This window comes from Thrips palmi, unplaced genomic scaffold (genome assembly GCF_012932325.1).
Source record: "Thrips palmi isolate BJ-2018 unplaced genomic scaffold, TpBJ-2018v1 HiC_scaffold_18, whole genome shotgun sequence".
Classification (NCBI taxonomy): domain Eukaryota; kingdom Metazoa; phylum Arthropoda; class Insecta; order Thysanoptera; family Thripidae; genus Thrips; species Thrips palmi.
In genome coordinates, this window is record NW_023144627.1 from 14,948,447 (window position 1) to 14,973,991 (window position 25,545).

At 58.0% G+C, this 25,545-nt stretch overlaps 3 protein-coding genes across 3 annotated transcripts in view; 1 reads left to right on the top strand and 2 right to left on the bottom strand.

Annotated features, from left to right (window-relative positions):
* The first annotated feature begins 1,049 nt into the window (after window positions 1-1,049).
* LOC117644313 (beta-1,3-glucan-binding protein-like) lies at window positions 1,050-6,449 on the top strand. Its single transcript, XM_034383653.1, has 11 exons — window positions 1,050-1,278; window positions 2,734-2,958; window positions 3,182-3,423; window positions 3,607-3,743; window positions 3,832-3,995; window positions 4,193-4,717; window positions 4,783-5,226; window positions 5,475-5,614; window positions 5,721-5,825; window positions 6,072-6,176; window positions 6,277-6,449. The coding sequence occupies exons 1-10, from the start codon at window positions 1,050-1,052 to the stop codon at window positions 6,168-6,170; spliced, it is 2,310 nt and encodes a 769-aa protein (XP_034239544.1). The 3' UTR covers window positions 6,171-6,176; window positions 6,277-6,449.
* A 124-nt stretch (window positions 6,450-6,573) lies between these two features.
* LOC117644437 (putative protein kinase C delta type homolog) overlaps window positions 6,574-25,545 on the bottom strand; it is a 29,260-nt gene continuing 10,288 nt past the window's right edge. The window contains exons 7-14 of the mRNA XM_034383927.1: window positions 15,551-15,655; window positions 11,728-11,972; window positions 11,292-11,465; window positions 9,336-9,490; window positions 8,850-8,988; window positions 8,549-8,737; window positions 8,220-8,360; window positions 6,574-7,947 (exon numbers count right to left, since the gene is read on the bottom strand). Coding sequence (XP_034239818.1) covers window positions 7,801-7,947; window positions 8,220-8,360; window positions 8,549-8,737; window positions 8,850-8,988; window positions 9,336-9,490; window positions 11,292-11,465; window positions 11,728-11,972; window positions 15,551-15,655 — 1,295 coding nt within the window. The 3' untranslated portion in view covers window positions 6,574-7,800. The remainder of the gene's footprint in view (window positions 7,948-8,219; window positions 8,361-8,548; window positions 8,738-8,849; window positions 8,989-9,335; window positions 9,491-11,291; window positions 11,466-11,727; window positions 11,973-15,550; window positions 15,656-25,545) is intronic.
* On the bottom strand, window positions 17,913-24,353 carry LOC117644436 (neurofilament heavy polypeptide-like). Its single transcript, XM_034383926.1, has 3 exons — window positions 24,005-24,353; window positions 22,279-22,615; window positions 17,913-19,913 (listed from the first exon to the last, which is right to left on the bottom strand). Exons 1-3 carry the CDS (start codon window positions 24,232-24,234, stop codon window positions 18,063-18,065), a joined length of 2,418 nt encoding a protein of 805 aa, XP_034239817.1. The 5' UTR covers window positions 24,235-24,353; the 3' UTR covers window positions 17,913-18,062.

Genomic DNA, 25,545 nt, shown 5'->3' on the forward strand with positions numbered 1-25,545 from the left:
AATCATGGAGCTCACCCTTATTTTCTCGTTTGTGTCATTATTTATCCATCGTGTCCTGAAACCTTAATAAAATAAGTGTTGCCGTGTTGTGGTTACGCAAATATTTGCTTACTATTGACCTTGCCTCTGTCCCCACTGTCTGTAACTTCCTTTTTTTTCGTAGATAAACACCACATTTTTAGATGAGCCGTGGACACGTTTGAATTGAGTTCAAATCATATATGCTACGATAGTTTGAACTCTGTTCTTGTTCAATCACAAACCGTTAAAGACTGCTAACCTTCGCCAGCCGACCATCAATGTACAAAAAGCTTTAAATTGAAGCTTCTTCTCCTGCCCCGAACCTAAACTGTACACCAAAAACAATAAAAATGTACCTAATATCTAATAACCTTCACCTAACATTCCCCATGTATAATCGCTGTGAGTTCAATTAAACAAACCCTTCGGAAAAAACATCCTTTTATCCTCATGGTCAACCGACGAGTTCTTTATTTGTATCAAAGTGTTATCAATTTGAATTTTGTTAATAAGTGTAATAAATGTAAATATTTCGGTGCCGTTTTGTTGCTAGGCTGTGTGGGAAGAAGTGGCTCAGGCTGCGTTCCTCCCAGACGCAACTCCCGTACACTTTTTTCTACAAATGTTACGGCATGTGTTGGACACATACTGGTTGATAGTTTGATATGTGAGCAGGCGCAATTCGAAATGTACCTTTGGCTTGGCGATCAATAAACACTAAATAAGAACGAACCTTGTCATCTACCTCTCCCAACCCAATTAGTAAAGGCACCAGCCCGGATAAACTCTAAAAGAAACGCAAATAATAAATCCAATATAGTCACAAGAACAAAGAGTAAACACGTAAACTGATGGCGCGTGGTGCTGGTGGAATGCGTTGAGGTCACTGCCACGCGACTCGGCCGCGCGGCACGGCGGCACACTGCACAGCATCTTCATCGCCGTGAACCAGTCCGGAGGAGAGGGAGAGGCTTCCACGGCGTCCGGCCGCGTAGCGCCGAGTAGCGCCCGTCAAACCAGTAGCGGCCATGGGCTGGGTACACTGCACACTCATCCTCCGGGCCTCCTTGCTGCTGCTTCTGCCGCCCCAGACGAGGCAGGCAGGCCGGAGCGGAGCCAGCGGAGCCAGCGTCGAGGCACCGTACCAGACCGACGCCCACCATGCAGGCGGCAGCGACGCCGCGTACGCCGCGTACGCCGTGCCGGCCCCGTACATCGAGGCCCTCAGCCCCAGGGGACTGCGCATCTCTATCCCCGGTGAGCATTCATTCATTCATTCATTCATTCATCCATTCATTCATTTATGCATTCATTCATTGAAAGCAAAAGTAGTACCTGGGATTCCCAGTTCGGACCTGGAAAAGAGGAAATTCCAGGAGCCGCCTGGGAATCCCAGGAACTGCCATTTGCCGCGACCATTCATTCATTCATTCATTCATTCATTCATTCATTCATTCATTCATTCATTCATTCATTCATTCATTCATTCATTCATTCATTCATTCATTCATTCATTCATTTAAAGTGACACATTCTTAAGCCTGTGCACTGAAAAAATACTTTGTTTACCTTCGATCTATAGGCTGATGTTGAACGGCAAAACCGCTTCCTGGTTTTTTCCAGGACCTCCCTGGAAATCGCCTATGCTTTTACTGTCGTGGAGGTGGGGGAAGCAAGAACCGTTTTTGCCGGCCGATATCAGCCTATAGATCGAAGGTAAACAAACATACGTACAACGAAGACTGGTTGCTACGGCGTGACGCTTGTACGATCTCGACAAAATCACCTACATACGAACAGCCCCTCTGCACAGAGACAATATGATGTTTCGTGCAAGTTGTACAAAAACATGAAGTGTGTCCATCTCGTATTTGGCCCGCCTGTTCTCCTACTCCCGCCACAAGCAGACGTCACACGGCGCCTCTACAAGAGACTTATTCCGAGACTTCGTTTTCGGCGCTCTGTCTCTCATGGGCGCCACTTATAGGCACGAGAGAGACAGAGCGACGAAGACGCCTCTCGGAATCAGTCTACCGCGGTGGGCAGCTCGATCGGCCACACTGGAGTGTCCTTGCCGCGGCTCCTCGGGCGGAGCCGACTCAGTGTACCACGGCGCGCACGCCGTCCGCGCGGGAAGGAGAAGGCTGCATATTCTCTCTCTCGCTCCGGATCAGCGCTCATGCCCTCCTTTATGCTCCTCGACATGAGAAACTGCTGCCGAGTCACGCTGTCGTTTTTCGGCTGCGGTCGATCGGTCTCTCGGGTCGGCAAGGACGCGCCTTCTCTATCTGGCCGGAGCGCCTGAGGATTCCCGCACTTTGTGTTGATATACGTTTATTACCATGGCCGGGGCTCGACTTCGGACGAACCCAGTTCGTCTTCTATTTTTGTTGTTTTGTTGTTGAGCTGTTCGCACATTCATGCCTATGGACGTTTTTTTCCGCAACTTTTGCCATATTAGTGCATATTTACGCTATGTGCAAATTTATACATAATTCAGGTACAATTTCTCATCAAAAACTTAGGTAAAATGGGGAAAAATTGTCAATATTGTCCTTACTTTGTGTATAAAATAAGGTGGCGTTACGCTGGCCCAAACCCCCCTACTCCCACAGCGTAACGCAAAACTTCTCATGTAAACATAATATTTTGCCCTTTAACTTCAGAGACAAATTTGTGCACGACATGAAGCGTGTGTTTCCTTCCCCGCAGACGAGGCTGGCATCTCCCAGGTGCGCTTCCACCTGGGCGTCAACAAGGCCCTGTCCCCGGAGCGCCTGGGCACGGTGAACGTGGAGGTGAGCCACCGCACCGGCAGCGTCTGGACCTACGAGGACCGCACCACGGTCCTGCGCGCGCGGGACGTCGTGCACTACTGGCTGCAGGTGACGCGAGCGGGGCACGCCCACGAACGCGCCGGCACCCACACCGTGCAAGGTACACTGGTGAAACTGAAGCCTTCTCTGGCGATTCAAGGGCCTGCCGAGCACTTTGCAAAGTGCAGTTTGCACCTAGGTGGGCCCGGAACCCCGAGACAAAATGAGAGGTACGCGGTCCTGCGAAACACACGGGACACCATACCTCTCATTTCGTGTCGGGGCTCCTGGCCCACCCGGTACGGTCTTCAGCTTGCTCAGTGCGTGCGCAATGTCCTCTTCAGGTCTGGTGGAGACGTACGACATCGCGCCCGGACTGGCCCCGCTGTCCGCCCCCGCGGCGCCGCCGCCCAGCCAGGAGCCGCCCCCGCAGCCGCCCCCCAGGCCCGCGGCGTGCACGCGCTCGCTCACGAGCGTCAACGGGCGCCTGGTCTGCCGCGGCGAGCTGCTGTTCCTGGAGAACTTCGACGGCCCGGACGCGCCGGCCGCGTCGTGGCGCCACGACGTGCAGCTCGCCAGCCAGCCGGTACGTTACAGTGGGCCAGAACTCTAAACGCGTTTCGAGCTCCAGAGTCACTGAGCAGGACTCGAATCACACGTGTGACCCCATCAATGGATTCCTAATTGCGAGAGCAATCCATTAATGGGGTCACACGTTGGATTTGAGTTATATTTAACGACTCTGACCACAACTTCACTGTTGCTGCAGGACTTCGAGTTCACCGCCTTCACCAAGAGCCCCGCGAACACGTACACGGTGAACGGGCAGCTTGTTATCCGGCCAACCCTGACGGACGATGTCTACGGAAAGGACTTTGTGCGAACCGGCAGGCTACAGCTCGAGAAGTGAGTGATTATCGTGCCAACGACTTTAATGATTTCACCGGGCAGACAAAGGACATTTTGGAGTGACGTCGCGATGTGTCCCCTCCAGCTGTACCGCTGCCGAGGCCGAGCAGTGTGCGCGCCAGGCCAAGTACGGCTACATTCTGCCACCCATTCTCTCCGGGCGAATATCGACGCGCAAGTCCTTCAGCTTCCGGTACGGTGTGCTCGAGATAAGGGCCAAGCTGCCGAGCGGTGATTGGATCTATCCAGGTAAAGTTGACGTCAATATTAAAGCCGCTGTAGTTAGTTACCGTCACCAAATGTATTGATGACATCCCTGCGAGGAAAATTGGCCATGAAAATTGTCATCAAGTGACAACAAAAATTTTCACAGTGTTAACGATCACATTATTGTTTTTTTTTTTTCACTTCCATTTAAATTTTTTTTTTAATTATGTCCCTTTTAGAACTCTGGCTGCTGCCTCGGGAGGAGGCCTACGGCCCGGGCCTCAAGTCCGGGCGTGTGCAGGTGGCTCTGGCTCGCGGCAACGCGGACCTGCACCTCGGGGCCACGGAGCTTGGCCTCCGCCGTCTGGAGGCGGGGGCCTTCGCGTCAGCCGGCCTCAGCCAGGACAGCCAGGACAGGCAAGACAGTCAGGACAGACTGGACAGCCAGGACAGACTCGACAGTCAGGACAGACAAGACGGCTGGGACAGGCAAGACAGTCAGGACAGACTAGACAGTCGGGACAGGCAAGACGGCCGGGTCAGACAGGACAGCGACGTTGTCGACGACGAGGACGCCGTCGTCGACAACGTGGTGGCGTTCGCGGCCGCCCCGCCCAGGGTGGCGGCCACCACCACGACGACGCGCACCTCCACCACAACGCGCAGGCCCGCCACCACCTCCGCCAGGACCGCGGCCACCACCAGGGGCACCACGACACGCGCCTCGAGCGCTAGCGGCGTCACCAGAACCGGAAGTAACACTGGTAAGACAAATCCGCGCCCTACACATCTACAGCGACATGATGTTTGCATGCCTTTGTCCCAACAGTGCAGTTCAAGAGCGCCACGGTGCCGACCAGCCGGCCGTCCACGACGGCAGCGCCGAGGCCCGCGTCCACGAGGACGGTCTCCAGCGCCGCCAGCGGGAGCGGCCCGGTCAGAAACGGTGCAAACGTGGCGGCACCGACCGGCGCCCCCGCGAGGAACGCGGTGGGGCACAGCGGCGTCCGGGGCCACACTGGCACACTGCCCGTCACGGCGGCGCAGGCGGCGCAGCTCCGGACCACCGCCCCGCCCTTCGTCGGCTTCTGGCCAGACGACGTCGGCGACTCCGGCGACGCCGGTTGGCGGCCCCGGAGCGGCCGGAGGAGCCGCGCCGTCTCTTCCGGCTCCGGCTACAAGGGGCCCTCCAGGAAGGAGGTGAGCCGCACAGAGCTGCCCGGCCGGCCCTGGAGCGGCAGTTTTCACAACTACACACTTCGCTGGACGCCGGGTGAGTTCGGCTGAGAATGAAAAAGATCCTCGGATTCAGGCTGCAGCAGCACTGCTCACTGCAAGGCGCCCCAGTTGCGGTCCAGCCCGTAATGGTAATGGCATGCTGGCTGGGCCACCGACAACGAATGGGTAGCCGACCTTCCAGGCGCTCCGGCCCCGCGAGCGCGCAGTTTTACTTAAATGAAATTCAAGATTTTTTTGTTGTTTAACTTGGATTGATAGAGTACCTGCCTATGCATGTTTCAGATGCGCTGGCGTTCTCCGTTGACGGCGTGGAACTTGGCGTCCTTCACCCCGAGACCACAGGCGGCCTCATCCAGTCCTCCACGCGGCCCGAGGACGACCCCTGGCATGAAGGCGGCAGAATAGCGCCTTTTGATAGAGAGGTGGGTGACCTCCTCTCCTGATTTTCTGCTGAGAAATGCCGTGCAGTTTGCAGTACAAATCCATCATGATTATTTAAATTTAACAATATCCTTTTACTTCTTTCAGTTTTATATTAGCCTGGGCCTCGCCGTCGGTGGCATTCACAACTTCCCAGACGACGTGGAAGGCCCAAACAGATCCAAGAAACCGTGGAAAAACACCTCAGCCAAGGTTAGGTCTTAGGTTAATCTTGCACTGGACAGGCAAAGACACTTAACTTAACCCTTTTTTGGCTTAAAGCTTTTTAATGCCACCGTTTGAATTTCGCACCCCTTGGAAGGGTAAAAAGGTTTTGAACACTGCGGTCGTTTAAAAAAAGTATTAAAGACGTATGTGGCTGAGTAATTGTTATTTTCCATACTCGGTCTAGGCTAGATCTACCGTAATTCAATATTTCTGTTTTGTGTTTGTTTTTAGGCCATGCTCAGCTTCTGGAACGCAAAGGATGAGTGGTACAAATCGTGGAGTACAGACTCAGCTCTTCTTGTCGACTTCGTTCGCGTGACGGCTTTGTAATTCAAGGTGAGACAAGGTGGCACCTTTTTTCTTGCCAGAAGTAGTCCCTCCCTACAATAAATCTGCTTGTTCAAATTTTGTACAAGACGTCGCATTTGTTGCGCAGATGAAATTTTCGTACAAATTTGTGCGCAATTGGTGCAGTTGCTGCGTCTTTTGAAACTTCGGGATCTCCATCTTGGGCCTGTTCTCGTCATTCGCTTTACTACGACCATATGGTGGACGTTTTCAGTAGTGACTGTATCATGGAATAAATCTCATTGAGTGCCTTCTGAGTTAGTTGATCATAGATCTTTGTTCGTCGCGATCGGTGAAACCATAAACGCCTTTGCCCCTGTCTCATCACTATACACACTCAACAGTGCACGTGGCAATAGTTATAGGGTGAAAAAGAAATAGACCATTAGCCTCTTAAACTTTAATAAACATTTTTCGTTTTACAGTATACAAAGTATTTATAGTACGCTGGTCCAGTGTGGACACATCATTTAGCTATCACTAACATGAAAATTTACGTCTAAACACGTGGGAAGATATTGCCCGTGTCCATTGGGGAGAGCGCGACAGTTAGTTTCAAACGGAGCAAGGCACGCTGATGTCGGCAAGGAAAAAACGAAACCTTGAGTCGCGCGGCTGTTTTTCTTGCCAGGCTCGGGCGAGAACACATCAAACTAGCTAAACAGGACGAATGGCAACTGGGGCGCTAAGAGAGACATGCAAGATCACAATCACTTTGAAGACCCCTGGAGACCCCGAAACAGTCTCTCCAAAAGGTCATGGGGTATTTAGGTAAATGAGAAAATGTAAAATGAGTTGTAATCTTCTTACACAGTATTGTCCGGCGGTGAATGTTCTGACCTTAGATTTACAAGGAAATAAACACTGGGTAATGTCACTAGTTCAACGTTTCAGTGATCTAGTTTCAAAAGTTTCAGCACAAAGATGAGATGTACACACACACACACACACACTAGTCCCTTGCGAAAACACAAACATCTTCACTCAAAATATATCCTTTGTACAACAAATCTAGTCATGCAGAAGCACACCACTTTCACTCTATTCACTCTAAAAATTTAAGATCAAAATGACTAGGATTATTATCTGACAGAGCACACTCCATTTAACATCATTCAAGCATTTCGAACAGACTCCCGACCATACAGTGTATGTTGAGTAGCAGCCGTTCGCTTACATCGCGTCTGACTAACAACACGGTGGGGGACAACACCGCATCAACTACAATCTATTTCATTCAAACTTTGAATCATTATGATTATTTTCGAACGAAGAGGGTCCCGTGCACACGAGAAGGGAGTTTATAGCTGCGAATCCAACACAAAGGAAGAATGACCTCCCCTGCCGTCCGGTGCACCTACACTGGTCTCTCGCTGAGGTAAAAACAACTCCCGACAAACCGGAAGGGATACTGCTGTGGCAACACGACTTTGGTCACGAGCTGTCCAAACCGTCCGGGCACTGCTTCGGGAAGCCTCTGCCTCGGGAAGCCTGTGCTTCGCGCTGATGCAGTGTAGTCGTGCAAACGCAGACTGGAGCGTCACTGGAAGAGTTCGCTCTGCCTGCGGCCAGGCAGCCAGAGGCCGTGTCCGATGGGATCAGGGTCACTGGCTCAGTCCGTGGCGTTGGGGTTGGTGTAGCTGAAGCCCTGGAACTGCGTCTGGTCCATGGAGTGCAGGATGGCCTCGTCGATCGGGGTCAGCTGCGCGCGCTCGTTGGTGAAGGTGCGGTCAAAGTACTGCACGTCCAACGGGTGTTGCTGCGGGCAGGGACAAAATTCGTTTTTCATTTCCAGCCCTTTCTTTCTGACAGGAAGGGGAAATAACTCGAGCCAAAGTTGTTCACCAAAATTCACCAAAAACGTAAAATTTACTGAAATTTATTCAAATTTATCGAAATTTTCCTCAACATTTGATTTTTTTTGCCCAAAATTCGTTGGTGTTTAACAGAAATTCATTCGATGTGTACGCGAAAATTCACAGTAATTTTCCCTTCCGACAGGCCTTGCTTTCTGAGTGGCTCGGTGCTCACCAGTCTGGGCTTGAAGGGCGGGTCCAGCTGCCGCCTCTCCAGAGACAGCCAGTCGATGGAGCGGAAGAAGGGTTGGTGGCAGACGTCGCCCGCCGTGCACTCCGGCGTCCCTAACCGCTTCGTCTGGTCCTTTTCCAGAAGCTGCAAAAAAGATGTCACTTTTTTCCCTGAAATTTTTTTTAGAACCAAAGATTGTTCATTTTGAGGTCATATTGACATAATTTGGACTTTTTTGTTCTCCCTCGGATCCCCACTATAACATGTTGATGCACCTTTTCACCGTGAGAAAATTAGAATGCTGCCCAAATGTTGACGGTGTGCTGACTCACCAGGACGAGGACGTCGCGCGCCTCGACGGAGAGGAACCTGGGGTAGTGGGCCTGCTCGTTGCAGATGGACCAGAAGAGGTCCTCCTCGTCCAGGCCGGAGAAGGGCGACTGCCCAATCAGCATCTCGTACAGCAGCACGCCGAACGACCACCAGTCCACACACTGGTTGTACTTCTGGCCCTTGATGATCTGCCGGAGGGTGTCGAGGCAAAGTTTAGTGCATGGAAGGGAGAGCAGTGCTCTGGAAACACCATGACAGCAAACTGACGAAAACTGACATTCTTCCACCACTGTAAGTTACCTCAGGGGCCATGTAGTCGGGGGTGCCGCAGAACGTGTCCGCCGTCCGGTCCAAGTAGATCTGCAGCTTGCACATGCCGAAGTCGGCGATCCTGACGTGCCCGTCGAAGTCCAGCAGGATGTTGTCGAGCTTCAGGTCCCTGCGCACAACACAGAGTGATTCTGCCGCTCATCGCCCTGTCTCTCTCGCACCCCTCTGGCGCAGTCCATGAGTGCGAGAGAGACAGAGCGAAAAGAGCGCGGCAGAAAACGCTCGACAGAGGTACGCAGCGCCGGTCGCAGCGCGCCACCGCGCCAACACCCGTGCGCGTTGGGCTGCCTACCCCACGCTACACAGGGGCTCTGGCCGAACAGGTCTGTCTCTCTCTCTCTCTCTCTCTCTCTCTCTCTCTCTCTCTCTCTCTCTCTCTCTCTCTCTCTCTCTCTCTCTCTCTCTCTCTCTCTCTCTCTCTCTCTCTCTCTCTCTCTCTCTCTCTCTCTCTCTCACCTGTAGACGATGCCCTTCTTGTGCAGGAATCGCAGCCCCGAGACGATCTCGGCCGCGTAGAAGCACGCCCGCCTCTCCTCGAAGCGGCCGCTCTGCTGGATGTGGAACATGAGGTCGCCGCCGTTGAGGTACTCCATGACGAAGAACAGGTGCGACTGCAAGCCAAAGCACGCGTCGCTCTCAGACATCCCAATTCACACACAATGCTTGTGGACTTTTTCTTTCGCGGTTATGGATAAATTTGTACAATCCTACCAAACTGTGCACATCTCGCATGAACATGGCACTCGTTACGGACAATGCAGGTACGTGGTGTAAACATTGTGTGTTGTCGTTCGCGCATCACGCGTGGCGGCGTTGTTATTCGCATGTATTTTTAATCTGTAACCTAGTTTTTCTTTGTTAGCTTTTTCTTGGCATCGAAGTGTTGACCCCTCGCTTGCCCACCTGAGCCGCCACGGCGGTGGCCGGTGCTTGGCAGGGCCGGGCAGGGCTTGGCAGCGGCCCGCTCTGCCTGACCCTTGACTCCCCACCCCCTCCCCGCGCTTTGGCAGTGGAGTGATTCGAACAGGAGCTTCGTCGCTCTGTCCCTCTCGCGGCCGCGCGAGAGAGCGAGAGAGAGATCGGAGCCAGCCCGCGGTGGGATGGTCCATTAGTCTTTGGCTTCGGGGCACGCGGGGGGCGTTCGAAGACCGATCCGCGGACGCCGCAGCGTGCGAGAGAGACGGGGCACGCCTCGACCGCGCCGCCCCTGAGTGCGAGAGAGACAGAGCACGGCGCCGCCTCGGACGCCGCGGCTTTTACGATCGGCAGCGCGAAGCTTGGGCCATCCGCATCGGACATCGGCCGCTGAAAGCGTATCGGACCCTGTGCGGCACTGCCGGCACTGCGCAGCGGTCAGGGGAGCACGCCAACAACACTCGAAACCAGAAATCTCGAGCAAAACGTTAAAACGTCCGCGTGGCCCTACACTGTATCACCGAGGCAGTGTCGTGGTCGTGGCACCGCCTCGGTAATCGTATGAGTCACCGTAGCCGATCGGGGATCGACACTGCGGACCTAAATAATCGAACCAGGAAGCGAGAGCGCATGCGCCGATCTTTTTCCCTTGTTTCTTCTGCCGGCCGGCCAGCGCCAGTAACGGCCAACGGGCAAGCGGGGAGCGAGGCCCCCACCAATCATCTCCTCGCTGCCCCCTCCACCGGCAGCCACCGCCGGGATGCACATGGCTAATCCACCCTCGCCCCCCGCCTCGCGCCCCTGTCGCCATTGCATCACACCTCTATTTTAGCACTTCGCCCCCCCCCTCCCCCGTCCCCCTTGTCGCGGTGGAGGATTAAATGCAACGAACGACCGAGTTCCGATTGACCACGTTGACCACCCTCGACCACCCTACAGCTGGCCAGAAGACCGGTGGAGGCGGTCAAAATATTTTGACAAGAGTCGCTTAATTAATGGGTCTGAAACCGAGCGTGTGACCCCACCAATGGATTCCTCGTTCGGAGAGCAATGCATTGGTGGGATCACACGTTCGATTAGAGTCCTGTTTAGTGACTCTGGAGCTCAAAACGTGTCGAGAGTTTTGACCATCCGGTCTTCTGGCCCACTGTGCGATACCCCACGCAGAAAACGATCCCCTCGATTTCTTCGATGTCTTTCCATATTTATTACAGCCTCTATTTTTCACCGTTCTCCCTCCCCACAAAAAAACAGCTGATGATTTTTTTTTAAACTGCAGACTTTTTTTTTGCATTTTTAGACTGTACAAGCCAGGTGGCGAAGTGTCGCGAGGCGTGACGCCGCGTGCGTTGGCGTTGGCACGGCGGCAGCGGTATGAAAAATCGCGCGGCCGGCAGTCCGTCACCGCGGCGAGACGGCGTGGCGGCGCGCCACGCGGCGGGCGAAAACAAAAACTAAAAGTTTCCGAAAACAAGAAATAAAGTGACAGGTCCTGACCTCAGTCTGGAAGGTGCAGAACAGGTGGCACAGGTAGGGGTGCTTGGTGCCGAGGGCGAGGACCTTCCGCTCGATCAGGGTGCACTCGACGTCGTCGTCCTCTAGGACCACGTCCTTCTTGAGGCACTTGACGGCGTAGTAGCACTCCGTGTTGGTGAGCTGCGCCAGCAGCACCTGCAACGCCAAAGGGTTTACACACTGTAAGAAATGGAAATGGCGGCCGAAACTCTAGACGCGTTTTGAGCTCCAGAGTCGCTCAATTGGACTCGAACCGAACGTGTGACTCCACCAATGGATTGCTCTTCAAACGAGGAATCCATTGGTGGGGTCACACGTTCGGTTCGAGTCCCATTTAGCGACTCTGGAGCTCAAAACGCGTCTGGAGTTTTGGCCGCCTCCACCGGTCTTCTGTCCCACTGTGCGGTGCGTGGCGTACCTTGCCGAAGCTGCCCTTGCCGAGCACCTTGAGGAACTGGAAGTCCTCCACGGCGTACTTCCGGAAGCGGGGGATGGTGGTGGCGGGGGGCGTGATCCTGCCGCCGGTGCGCGGCGCCCTGCCCTGCTGGCCCTGCTGGCCCTGCAGGCTCGACGTGCTGTGGGGGCTCTCGGCGCCGTCCAGCCGCAGCGCGGGGTTCTGGGCCGGGGTCCGCGTCGGCGAGCCCGGGTCGCGGGGCTCCGGGGCTGGAACAGCGAGGTAGGCGTCAAAGCAACGGTCAGACTTGGCCCAGTGTAGTGGAAAGGCACTCAAAGCGTTCAAGTGTTGTTAGTGGCGGCAGGCTTACTCTCAGGCGGTTAAGTTAGTCTATTTGTCACTCGCCCTGCAAAGGTGGGCAAAGAATCGCAGTTTTTCCTCGTAAATATATCCATACGCAGTTTTTTTCTCTATTACCCTCCCCTCCTACCCCGCTACCCCGGAGGCAGAGGCTAGTCCCGCTCGCCACGCGAGCTCAAAACGCGTCTAGAGTTTTGGCCGCCTGCACCGGTCTTCTGGCCCACTGTGCGACGACGGGGCGCTGCCAAACGCCGCCGCGGGGACCGTCTTTCTTTCCCGCGATGCAGAAGGACTGCAGGGGCGGCAGGGGCGGGGGCACACTTTAAAACGGCGATTGGGCAGGTAGGCCAATTGTAGGCCAGCAGCTGCCGCGTCCATCACGAGGCTTTGAGCTTTGTTTGGCCGTGGCGCGGGCCAGGCCGAGGGCCAGTCGGTGTCCGCCAGTGTGCTGGCCGAACCCGCGTCAAAGCGATCGCGGGGGAAACGCCAATTGGCCCGCGGAATCGGCAGCCTGATTCCGAGAGTCGTTTTCGTCGCTCCGTCTCTCTCGCGCTCATGGGGCGTCCCGTGCGGGTGCGAGAGAGACGGAGCGACGAAAACGACTCTCGGAATCAGTCTGCAGGCTGACGGCCACGCGGCCGAAATTCCTGTTTGCCATCTAATCAACATCGATACCCGTTTTTAGAGTTCCACGAACCTACCACTGCTACGTACGGCATCCGCGTGCACTGCTCCTCCCCCCCCCCTCCTTTCCCCTCCCGCGCGGGCCGCGGGGACCAATGACAGTACCGCTAAGTACTTGCCAAGTGCCATGCGACCATGTAATACGCTTGGCGACTTAGCCACAATCCGAATGTTATTTCAAGCCGCCTCAAGCTATGTTCACGGCTCAAAGTACTCTCGATATAGCCGCGTCCTCCGCGGCGCACCGCGGCGCACCGCGCGTCACGTGGCCCGCCGTGAGAGAGAGAGAGCCAGAAGGCGCGGGCCAGGCACGATTTGAGCGATTTCAGCACGGAAAGGCCTAAACTGTGGTGCACTACGTGCCTAGTGCCCTGCATGAAGTGATTAACTACGCCCCGTCTCTCCCACTCCCTCCCTCTCTCCCTCTCTCTCACACCCACACCCTCAAATAGAGCACGAACACACACACACACACACACACACACACACATAGCCATGCGGAAATGACAAGTGGGGTGCATGCCGTCAGCCACCCGCTCCTGAACTACAGCCACCCCGTAATCGTGGCCCAGAAGACTGATTCCGAGAGTCGTTTTCGTCGCTTCGTCTCTCTCGCACTCACGGGGCGTCCCCGTGTAGGTCCCCGCTTCGCCCGCTTCACTCTGTCCCAACTACCAGTGCATCAACGTCGCGACGCCGCGCGGAACGTCCCGGTAACTCCACGTGGACGCGAAGCAGATACACGTGTCTTGCGCGGAACATCCCGTGGGCGGACTCGGCGGCAACACAGATATTAGTGGCCTAGGTGGCCCGACACCTGCAGGTGGACGCTTGCCGAGCGATCCCGTCATCCCGTCTCTCTCTCTCTCTCTCTCTCTCTCTCTCTCTCTCTCTCTCTCTCTCTCTCTCTCTCGCACTCATGGGGCGTCCCGCAAGGGTGCGAGAGAGACGGAGGTAGCCCCTTTGGAACCGGCTGCGCAAGCCGCGAAATTTGTGTCGGTCGTTTTGGCGCGAAAAGATTCCCGGACGCGGCAGCGCTTCGCTCGCGCGCTCAAAGGAAAAGCTAGAAATGCGCCCTCTAGTTGTCGCTGGCAATGAGCTGGTCCGAATGCCGCGTGGATTAGCCTGGCGGGGTCCTCTGCCTACCAGTGTTGCCACGTCAGCGAACCATTTATTTACCCGCGGTGATACCGGACGGCCGAGTACACCAGCGTCGCCGCACCGCTTGCACCTTCTTGTTTTTGTTTGTCTCTCTCTGTCTTTCCCCGCGAGAATAAACTCCCCCCTTTTTTTAAGACGGTGAGGTGGTCTAATTTTGGCCGGCAGTTTGGCAACCCTGCGGCCTGGCCATCCGAGCGTGACAACCACACGATCCCGGTGCGTCTTTGCCGCCCTGCCGTCTTGCCACAGTGCAAAGGGTGAGCGAACTCGCACATCTAGACGCGCCGCCGCCTTGCGCAACAGACAGACGGACAGACAGACAGACGGACGGACAGACAGGCAAGACGGACAGGCAGGCATGTGCGATGCGACACAGCACTGATTGCCTAGTAGATGTCATGTCTCCCCCATGGCCCCATGGTCCCCCGCGACGGATGACTCGCGGTCTCGTAAACCTGTCCCGCAGTGGACGCCTCGCTGGGTCTGTAGACTGATTCCGAGAGTCTTCTGTCTCTCGCGCTCACGGGGCGTCCCGAGTAGGTGTGAGAGAGACAGAGCGACAAAACGACTCTCAGTCTGCAGATGCAGCCCACGCGGTTGGGCGTGGCGACCACACCGGAATTCCCCCGGCTCGGCCGTTTTGGCCCGAAAGCCGAAACACACCGGGTATTTTGTAAACACGAGGGGTATGAAGCCCATTCTGCTGGCGTGCGAGGCTCGCTCAAGCCAGACCACGCCCCGCCGGGCCAGACAGGTCCCACTGGGGGCGGCTGTGTGTATTTTCGATCCAGCCATCCTTCCCACCTTTTTTTTGCAAACATTTTTTTCTTTGCTTGACGTACAGCCCGGCCGACCGGCCGGCCGGCAGGCGGAAAGGATGTAAATCATACACACCGTGAACCTTTGGCTACAAATCACTGTCATCGCCGGCAGGGAAGCGGGGGAGACGCTCTGGGGTGAGTCCAATTAGATGCTCATTTCCTTCCTCGCGTCGACCCTGCCGACCCCTCTGGACCCCCTCCGACCCGTACACGACCCCATTGCATCCACGCCGCAGCCTATTATGTGGCCACGCCGGTTGAGCCACACACCTCTGTCAACATCCCTCCTTTCCCAGCACATACACACACACTCACTCACACACACACACAGAGCCATCAGCTGACTGGGGACACTGTCGCAGCGCTACGACGCGTTGCATCACAGCGGCAGTATTTGTGGTTAGAGGCGCCGCTACCACCCCCACCCCCCACTACCACCTGAAAGCCCCCCACCCCCCACTATATATATATATCTCTCACACACACGCCTTGCAACCCGAAGTCGATGACCTTTCCCCCGATTTGATGCCGTTCAGGTGTATCCCGCTTGTTTGTGTGTGTGGGTGTGTGTGTTTGTGTGTGTGTACAATGTGAGTGAATGCACGGCAACACCATCGGCCTGGTGCATTATGGGTGCATTAACGCGATTCACACCCCCTTCCCCTCCCCCCCCCTCCCCACGCCGAGAACCAAACAGCGCGGCGGAATGAGTCGCTTTCGTCGCTCTGTCTCCCTCGCACCTACAAGGAACAGCCCGTAAGTGCGAGAGAGACAGAACGAGACAGCTCGGCGCCGTCGCCGTGACACTCTCTTCTACTCACGTTTGTTTTTCACCGAAAGCAGAGCTTCCACGATCAGCTTCTGGTTGACTCCGCACAGGTTGGGCATCAGTTTCTCACACTTTCTGTGACAATTGACGTCACAGTCTGCAAAGAGGCACAACAAACGCACAAGGTACAGGACACGCCAGGCCGACGCGCAGTGGTAACGAACGAAAAGCGTGTCACTCTTTTCTTTTCCCTAACACGAAACAGATAATAAATACATAAAAAATGAATGAGGCCCGAACTGTGTGTGTTGAGTACGGCGTCGGTGTTCATGTGACATGTTAAAGTAATACCCATCGCATGGCTGCCAACCTACACTTTCAAAAATACCACGGTTTGTCGAGGTTCGCAAAGAGTCGCCCTTTTTTCTCGCGCTGTTGGCTGCGCTACGGTGCAGGCGCACAGTGTCTGGGACCTCGCCGTGGGCCAGGGCAGGCACGGCCAGGGCAGGCGCGGCCGGCGCGGCCCCGCCCCACCCTAAGGCTGCCCGCATAGCTTCCTATTCCGAGCAAGGCCGCGGGGGCCGCGACCATGACGGGGCCGTGAGCCCAAGTGCAGCAAGCACCTGTCTGGGAAAGTGCGGGTAGGGGGGCGACGGCTGCGACAGGGTGTGGTCAGGAGCAGGGTCGCTTGGCAGTGCCTTGGCACTGCCGTGAGCAATCAATTCTAGCCAATCAGGGGGCATTCATCGTGGCGGTGCGTGCCGCGGGTCCGCAGTGCGCGACGTGGGCCAGAAGACCGGCGCCGGCGGCCGAAACTCTAGACGCGTTGAGCTCCAGAGTCGCTAGGCAGCTGTTCGAACCGAGCGTGACCCCACCAATGGATTCCTCGTTTGGAGAGCAATCCATTGGTGGGGTCACACGTTCGGTTCGAGTCCCACTTAGCGACCCTGCAGCTCAAAACGCGTCCGGGATTGTGACACCTCCACCGGCCTTCTCGCCCACCGCGCGGCGGGGGTTAGTGTTGTCTCACGCAAACACACGCACGCGCAACACATGCAGCTACTACATGCTTGAAGGCCGCCGGGAGCCAGCCGCGGAGCCGACCGGAAGGGAGGAGACACTCCACTTCCGAACGCGGTTCCGAACCGTGTCCGTCCCTTCCGGCCGAGCGCCCCGGTTGCCTCGGAGCGGCCCGCGGGCCAAGGCCCAAGGGAGGTAAAAGAGTGCAACTACCCTGCCTCAAGGCAGCTGGACTACCGGGGAGAGACGCTGGGCAGCTGTCGAAGCCCGAGTCCGACGACGACGTACTCGTCCGGGCCTTCCCCTTGACGGTGGTCGACTTGAGCGACCCCACTTCCGACTCGTCCGTCTCCTCTTCGGACTCCTCCTCCTCGCCCTCCTCCGACTCCGTCTCGCCTTCGGAGGACGTCTCTTCCGAGGACGAGGACGTGGTGGACTCCTCGTCCGAGGACGTGAGGATGTCGTCGTCCTCGTCGTCGTCGTCCTCGCCCTCGCTGCTGCTGCTGCTCGCCAGCCCCTGCGCCCGCCGCTTCTCCCGCCGCCGGGCCTTCTTACGCGCCTCCTTCTCCGCCTTGGCCTTCTCCTCCTCCTTCTTCTTGATCATCTCCTGCTTCTTGAGCCACTTGTCCCTGAACTGGGACCGGAACACGAAGCAGTTCTGCTGCAGCCTGGCCCGGTTGATGTTGGCCGGGTTGATGGCGCCGTTCTCCTGGAACAGGGTCACGCCCGGGATCATCCTCATGGCCCTCCTGTTCTTCTCCTCCTCCTCCTTCCGCTTGAGCTGCCGCTTTTTCCGGCGTCGCCGTCGGCGCCTCTTCTCCTTGGCCTCGGCCTCCTCCTCGCGGAGCTTCTGCAGCCTGGCCTCCTCCTTGGCCTTCTCGGCCTCCGAGTCCTTCCGCTTGGCCCAGGGCGCGAGCGTGGGCGTGCCCGGCGTGGTGGGCGGCGTCCTGGGCGGCGTCTTGCCCGCTGCGTTTGGAATGACTTTGACGGCCCACGGCGCCTTGGGCGTGCACGGCGTGCGCGGCGTGCCGGGGCTGGCGGTTCCCTCCGCGTCCACGGCCGGCACCAGTGGCGGAGGCTTGCCCTTTTTGGGAGTCGCTTCTCCCTCAGTCTTGTCTTGCGCCGCGTCCTGCTTGGCGGCCTTGGCGGCCTTGGATGCGCTGCCCTTGGGAGACTCCGCCTTCTCCGTCTTCGCGGGGCTTGGGATCGCAGGGGTCTTGGCGGCCTCTGCGCTCGGGGATGGAACCTTGGCTGCTGTGGCGGGAGTTTGGACGGGAGTTTGGGCGGCAGCTTTGGCGGCGGGAGTCTGTGGCGGTGCCTTGGCGTCGCTAGCCTGCTTCGCTGACGTCGGTGTTTCAACAAGGGCCTTGGACGCGGTAGGAGTTTGGGCGGGGGCTTTGATTGCTGTGGCAGTTTGTGGTGAAGGTTTGGTGGCGACCGGAGTTTCGACTGAAGCCTGCTTGGTTACATTAGGAGTTTCCACTGAAGTCTGCTTAGTAACTTTGGGAGTTTCCACTGAAGTCTGCTTAGTAACTTTGGGAGTTTCAACTGAAGTCTGCTTTGTTACTTTTGGAGTTTCGACTGAAACCTGCTTGGTTACAGTGGGAGTTTCCACTGAGACCTGCTTCGCGACAGGGGGAGTCTGAACGGGGGCTTTGGTTGCTGTGGGAGTTTGAGGCGGGGGCTTGGCGGCCACGGCTGTATCTACGGAAGTCTGCTTCGCCACTGTTGGGGTTTGCGCAGGAGGCTTCACCGCAGTTTGGACCGGGGCTTTCACAGTTGTTGGAGTTTGCGGTGGCGGCTTCGCGGCAACAGGAGTCTCGACCGGCACTTTGGGTGACGTGGGAGTCTGAGCAGGGGCCTTGACTGCAGTGGGAGTTTGCGCAGCTGCTTTTGGTTCGGCTACACTTTTCACCGGTGCCTTCGCTGCTGTGGGAGTTAGCAACTGTGCGACGGGCGTTGCCGCCGCGGCCTTTGCGGCAGTGGGAGTTTGCGGGAGTTTCGACTTCTTGCTTCGGGACGGGAGTTTCCACCGGCGCCTTGGCCGCTGTGGGAGTCTGGTTCTGCACCTTGGCGACCGTCTGCGGGGCCGCCTTCGGGGCGCCCCACAGCCCCCCGACGGTCGTCTTGGCCGGAGTCTGTGCGGGAGTTTTGGCGGGAGTCTGAGCAACAGTCTTGGCCGCGGTGGGAGTCTGTGCGGGAGTTTTGGCGGGAGTCTGTGCCACAGTCTTGGCCGCGGTGGGAGTCTGTGCGGCAGTCTTGGCCGCGGCGGGGGTCTTGGCGGGGGTGGCGGGGGCCGGCGTGGCGGCGGGGCTGGGCTGCGCCTTGGACGGCGTCTGCGCCGCTTTGGCGGTCTTGGTGTCCGCGGACGGCGTCTTCTCAACGCTCTTGAGCGCCTCCAGCACGGGCACCTTGGGCTTGGTGGTCTGGCCGGACTTGGTGAGGTCCAGCGTGTTGGGCCTGGTGGGCGCGTCCTCGACGTGGCCGACGTGGGACTGCAGCGTCCGCTTCTCGTCGACCTTGAGGGCGACGGTCTCCGCCTTGCTGGGCACCACCTTCCGCGACGGCACCCGCTTGGGGTCGTCGCCGTCCACCACGACGTCGTACACGAACCGCCGGGGGGTCTTGGGCGAGTGCGTCACCTCCACCTCCACGTCGACGATCTTGAGCGCGGCGGGGGACTTGATCTTCGGCGACGTCTGCTGGCCGGGCAGGTCGCTGTCGTCCACGCTGGTCTCGCTGATCTGCGCCAGGCCGGGCACCTTGGACGCGGACCCGCTCTTGGCCAGGCTGGCGGGGATGTGCAGCGTGGCGGTGATCTCCCTGGAGCCGCGCCGCTTGACGGACAGCCTCCGCTGCAGCATCGGCGCGGCCGTGGACTCGGTCTCGGGGTCCTCGCTGATGGAGTCCACGAGCTTGTTGAGGTCGGAGCTCCGCCGCCGCGACTTGCGCTTGCCGTGCTGGCTGACCTCAATGTCGGGCGGCGTGGCGGCCGGCGCGTAGCCCTTGTAGGAGATGCGCGTGGAGGACCCCCGCCGCACCGGGTCCTCGTGCGTCATCTCGTCCAGGATCAGCTCGTCCAGGACGTGCAGCTCCTGCGCCTCGGCCGAGTCGTCGGCCGGCGCCTCCTCGACGCGCTCCTCCTCCTGGGCGGCGGCCGCGGCCACCGCGGCGATGGCGTCGGTCTGCAGGCTGGACTTGCGGCGGGGCGTGTTCCTGCGCACGATGGCGTGGTCGGCCAGGCGCGCCGCGCGCCGCCGCTGCCTCTCTTCCTCTTCCTCGCGGCGCTGGCGCTCCTCCTCCAGGGACTTGTCCTTGATGAGGAACTTCTCCACCAGACGCTCGCCTGGGGTCTTCTGCCGGTTGCGGCGCCGTTCCGCCTGCGCAGGGGTCTCCTTCAAAGAGAAAGTAAAATGCCAGGGGGTCACCGGGGGTCGAACCGGCGTCATGCTTTCGTCCTTCCGCCCTTCCATGCCATCTAACTACTCCCCCGGCGTCTCGAAACACGAAATTCGGAGAGAAGAAATTCGGCCGAGCATTGGCAGATTCGATAATGACAGTGTAGGGTTCCCAGTCCCATGGCGACGGCGGCCGATCGTCGAACCGCGATGGGTCCACGCCACTGCAAGAGGCACGTGTTCGCTTCGAGGGGCAGTGACGTGCCGCGGACCGACCAGCCGAATCGTGACGCAGTATGGCACGGCGCCGAGCCGAGCAGAATGCCAAGCCGAGCCGAACGCGCCCGATGAGCCGAGCAGAGCCGAGCGGACCCGAGCGGAGCCGAACCTCAAAAGCGCACCTTCGGTCCCTCCGGCCGCGAGCTCGGTGCCGAGCCAAGCGTCCCTTGTGTACCGAGTCGCTTGATTGGCCGTTCATGAGAATACGAGCACTTAGCCTTCTTGGAGTCGTTCTGTCAACAAACGATGAGTCAACCCCTTCGACAGCGGCAGCAGCGCGCTGTCTCTAAATCAGGACCGCCGCGGCGGACGGACTCGCGACGCGGTGGCGCCGTGCGCCCCCAGGGCCCCCAGGGCCCCCAGGGGACCACACGGTTGGCACACCAAAACGCGACAAAAGGGTGAAGCGTCAAAAGAAAACGGATTCAAGCAAGACGTTACAGCTGAACTTCGATTTTTGTTTTGCTCTCTCTTTTTTTTTGCGAGTCAGGGAAATGTATTACAAGGTCCGCAGGTTTCGTGTCACTAGTCACGGAGATTGGCAACTCGCTCTTTTCGGCTGGCACTCCGCGCACCGAGGCTCTGCTGCGAAGTTCTATTTTCGTTCGAAATTATTTTAGCAGTTTTAAAGAAATCAGACCTAGTTCTTTTTATCTCTGTTTTAAAAATGTTTTAAGCCCCAAATGATTTTGACAAATAAAAACTAATTCGTAACTAACTGCGGCAGGATTCGAACCTGAGTCTTTCCCGCGCGCCACGCGGCCTGCCCAGTGGTCCAGAAGATCGGTGGAGGGGGTCAAAATCCCGGACCCGTTCCAGAGTCGCTAAATGGGACTTGAACCGAACGCGTGACCCCACCAGTGAACTGCTCTCCCGACGAGGAATCCATTGGTGGGGTCACACGCTCGGTTCGAGTCCTGTTCAGCGACTCTGGAGCTTAAAACGGGTCTAGAGTTTTGGCCGCCGGCGCCGGTCATCTGGCCCACTGTGACCTGGGCGCCTACCTGTCGATAACGGGGCCTGGCGTCGGGCTGCAGGTAGATGAGGATGCTGTTGAGCGAACTCATCGCCAGTGGCGTGGCATCAGGACATGTCACCGTCGCGGCTGGCGGACGTTGGCGCACTGAAGGCTACACCCCTTCACGGGTTGACTGACTGTATCGGATCAACTGCCAATCGCGTGGCGAGGAGCGAATGGCGATCGCGCTGCCCGTTCTGTGGTTCCGCTCCCAGGGGGCTGGCTGCCCAGCCAATTAGGTTGCCCTTCCGCTGGCCCGACTGTCCGCCCGCAGAGTCATTCCCGTCGCTCTGTCTCTCTCGCACCTATACGGGACGCGACGTGAGTGCGAGAGAGACAGAGCGATGGACACGCGGCGCAGTGGCGCAGCGAGCGCCTGCGATTCCAGCGTAGGCCCGCCCGCAACACACGCGTGTCGGCGTGATGCCTACCCGCCGGGCGCTCTGCCCCTCCCAGAGCCGTTACCGTCGCTCTGTCTCTCTCGCACTCAAGGCGCGCCCCTCGTTGGTGCGAGAGAGACAGACCGACGAAACCGACTCGGAATCAGTCAAGGCGGCGCGAGCAGAGCGCCCATGTGTGGTCTAGCCCTTAATGGTGATGGCAATGGGTAGGCATCACGCCGACACGTGTGTGTTGCGGGCGGGCTCCTTTGCAGCACGGAGGTTTACGAGTGTGCATTTTGTCGCGGCTGGAAACCCACACTGTCGTTATTCTGCCTGAGGTAGCTTTTCGGGGGGTGGAGCGTCGAGTGCAAGCAGCATGGCAGGGAGACGAGGGGGTAACGACTGGTAAATTTCGTATCAGCCGGATAACGGATTACCCGCGAAACACCTCCAGATTACATCAAAATTTTCCGTCCTAGATTACCTTTGAATCCTACAGGATTACCTCGAAATTTTCCTGGACTACCCTCGATTACCTCAAAATTTCTGGAAATCAGTAACCAACTTGCAGGCAGTCGGATTTCCGAAGTCGTTACCCTCTCGCAAGGAGCGCAAAGTCAACTCCAAAATCTCGCCAGAAAATCGGTTTATTTCGGTGTAGAGTGTCGTTCCAGACAAGTACCTTCTTGGTGCGGAGTCGCACCACGGTGCGGTCCCTCTTGATGGTGCACTTGTTGCCCCCGCGCTCGATGAGTGCCCGCTCCACGGCGCGCTCGGCGCGCACGCGGTCCGTGAGCACGCCGTCGACGGGCGCGGGGGCGGCGACGGCGGGGGCGACGGGCACGGCGACGGCGGGCGACGGCGACGCGGTGCGCAGGGCGGCGTTGGCCGCGGCGGCGATGGCGCGCCGTCCGCGCGGCTTGGTCACGTCGATGTCGGACACGTCCATCCACTTGGGCCGCGCCGGCCGGTACCCCGAGGACGACAAGCCCGACGACAGCCCCGACGAGTAGCCCAGGCTGCAACGGCGCGCGCTTAGAACCTCGCCGCGTCGTTCGAGATAACGACGACCTCGTGCTCCGCCGCGCATGCAGCAGCCGACCGTGGAACCGTTCGATCCGCCAGGAAGCCAACCGACATCACTGCCGATTTCCCCACAGTGGGCCAGAAGACGGGTGGAGGCGGTCGAACTTCCGGACGTGTTTTGAGCTCCAGGGTCGCTAAGTGGGGCTTGAACCGAACGCGTGACCCCACCAATGGATTGCTCTCCGAACGAGGAATCCGTAGGTGGGGTTACGCATTCGGTTCGAGTCCTGCTTAGCGACTCTAGAGCTGAAACCGCGCCTTGATTTTTGACAGCCTGCGCCGATCTTCTGGCCCACTGCGACCCAGAGCATCCATGAGTGCGACAGAGACAGAGCAACGAAACGACTCTTTTGAGTCGCCCGGCAGTTTCATAACAATTATCATTGGTGGTGACTTGGCGGCGCGGTGCCGCGTCTGCGTGCCAGGCAGTGTAGTGCCAGTGTTTACGCCTCGGCCAAATAAACGAAAAGCCCTCCGCCCGTCCGGCCGCCTGGCGACTCGATTCTGGGCCGGCGCGGGTTCGAGTCCCGGCGCCGGCGTGAGAGAGACTTTCTGTTTTTGCGGACGGTACGGAGTCCGCGTTTTTGACATGAGATGCAGACCGAAATCACAAACAATTTATTTTAAACGTAGAATAATTTTTCAGAAAATAGACGTAGACACGTGTGCCCTGTACACCACACTCGCAGTGCGCCGCAATGCGCTAGTGCCCAAGGACGGCGAGCCGCCTAAGAAAAATTGGACGTAAACCAACAGTGATGTTGCGCCTTGATTGCCGCGCTCTAATTAACACGTCGCGAGCGCCGTCTCTTTCGCACTCATGGGGTTGTCCGCTAGCGCGCGAGAGAGACAGAACGATTCAACACAGAGTTTTGTTGGGCTGCTGTCTCTCACACTTCCGTAAGAACACGAGATAGAGAGATAGAAACTGTTTTGTCAAGCCATCTATCGTGCACTCATAGGGACTTCAGACGAAAATTTAGGCGTGGCTGTGGGTGGGTTCGGCTCCCTAGAGTTCCAATGGTCCCCCGATAGTGGCTGATGGCTGCTGCATATGCGGTGGGAGCGCAAAGTGGCCCAGAAAACCGGTGGAGGTGGTCAGAATCCCAGACGCGTTTCGCACTCCAGAGTCGCTAAATGGGACTCGAACCGAACGTGTGACCCCACCAATGGATTGCTCTCCGGACGAGGAACCCATTGGTGGAGTCACACGTTCGGTTCGAGGCCTGTTTCACGACTCTGGAGCTCTAAACGCGTCTGGAGTTTCGGCCGCCTGCGCCGGCCATCTGGCCCACTGTGAGGCGGCACGGCGGTGGTCGTACCGAGGCGACATGGGCGCGACCCAGGAGCGCGTGTCCAGGTAGTAGGGCCCGGGGCTGTTGCTGATGGAGATGACGCCGCCGCGCGGCATGTCCAGGCCGTAGTTGAGCACGGAGGAGAGCATCTTGGAGAAGCCGGGCGCGGAGGACGACGAGTAGGGCGAGCCGTAGGGGCTGAGCCCGCCCCCGTACGCGTACGGGGACGAGCCGTAGTAGTCGCCGTACAGCGGCATGGCTTCGCGTTGCTTCGCGTTGCTTCGCGTTGCTTCGCGCTTCGCACTCGCGCTTCACCGCATCACGACGGCGGCACGACGCGGCGACACGGCGACACGACACCAGGACCGGGCGGCGGGCAGCGCCGCACTGAGCGTCTGCGTCGGGCACACTGTCCACTGGCGGGCACGCGGCACGCACGCGCACGCACGCGCAGGCCGCTGGGCCGAGCGGCACTGGCGTGGCGCGGCACGGCGAGGCACGGCGAGGCACGGCGTCGCGGCCCCCCGCCAACCTGGCCCCACCCCCCACCACCCTGTTCACCCTGGTCGTGTTCTTCCCCGTCTTTCTTCTGGTTCGCCGTCCCTTTCTTCCTCTCTTTCTTTCTCCGCCGGTAGTCGAGTTGACTCGCTACTCGCCCATTTCAGCACGCCTGTGCCTCGCCTGTTCGCCGGCGGTCCGGCCTTCGGGCACCTTCGGGCACCTTCGGGCCGGCTCGGTGGTCCGCGAAGTCCGCAAGTATCATCTTCCAGAACTCTTGGCCCGTGGCAAGAACTATCCGATCGAAAAAAAAGCTGTATGTTTGCAAGTCCTGCAGCTAGCAGTCCTGCTTGAAAGTGGTTCTTCTTGATTGCCCACACGCTTCCTGTCTCTCTAGCACTCATAGAGTACTCCGCAGGGATGCGAGAGAAACGGAGCACTGCTAGCGAGCACTATTCCCTCGCCCTTCCTCCTCAATCACTCTGTGTTGTTGGACAATGATGATGTTGTAACGCGGCGGAAAAACATGTTTATTGTGTTTCCCCAGCGAGTCTCTGCGTTCCGGCCACGTAATGTACACTGTAATCATGACTGTCGACGTCGATGCGCTTCTGACAGTGCAATTATACTATCAATAAGTTTCCAGATTTTGATTCATCGAGAGAATGTCGCTTTTTTTCCTCGGCCAGGAATATTACGAACTCCTCTTTGCCGTCGCGAAAAACAGTTCCGCGGCGTTTTGATGGGAGATGCGCACACCTTCCACCTCGCGCGCGTACACTGCACTGCACATTAAGTTTAGAGATGAGCAATGAGACCACGCCCCGCGTCGTGTACCAGCGTGTAGCGCATGCCGTACCGCGGGGCGCAGCGAGGGGCGCAGGGCCCGGCGAGCGTCACAGGGGTCTTGACGTCAACCGACTGCTCCACTGGCGGTGTGCCCCACCCCGCCCCGCCCCGCGCTCCGCCCCACCCCACGCCCCGCCCCGCCACGCCCTTCGGACGAGGTGCAGACAATGTACTTTCCCACGCACACACACCCTCCCCCATCTGGTCCTCGGTACAACCTT

Coding starts and splice junctions, on each gene's coding strand:
- LOC117644313 (XM_034383653.1), top strand. CDS start 1,050: ATGGGCTGGGTACACTGCACACTCATCCTCCGGGCCTCCTTGCTGCTG. Junction 5,227..5,474: donor CACACTTCGCTGGACGCCGG/GTGAGTTCGGCT, acceptor TGCATGTTTCAG/ATGCGCTGGCGTTCTCCGTT. Junction 5,826..6,071: donor GGAAAAACACCTCAGCCAAG/GTTAGGTCTTAG, acceptor GTTTGTTTTTAG/GCCATGCTCAGCTTCTGGAA.
- LOC117644436 (XM_034383926.1), bottom strand. CDS start 24,234: ATGCCGCTGTACGGCGACTACTACGGCTCGTCCCCGTACGCGTACGGG. Junction 22,616..24,004: donor GTCGCGCCCATGTCGCCTCG/GTACGACCACCG, acceptor GCGCCGTTGCAG/CCTGGGCTACTCGTCGGGGC. Junction 19,914..22,278: donor TGCGACTCCGCACCAAGAAG/GTACTTGTCTGG, acceptor TTCTCTTTGAAG/GAGACCCCTGCGCAGGCGGA.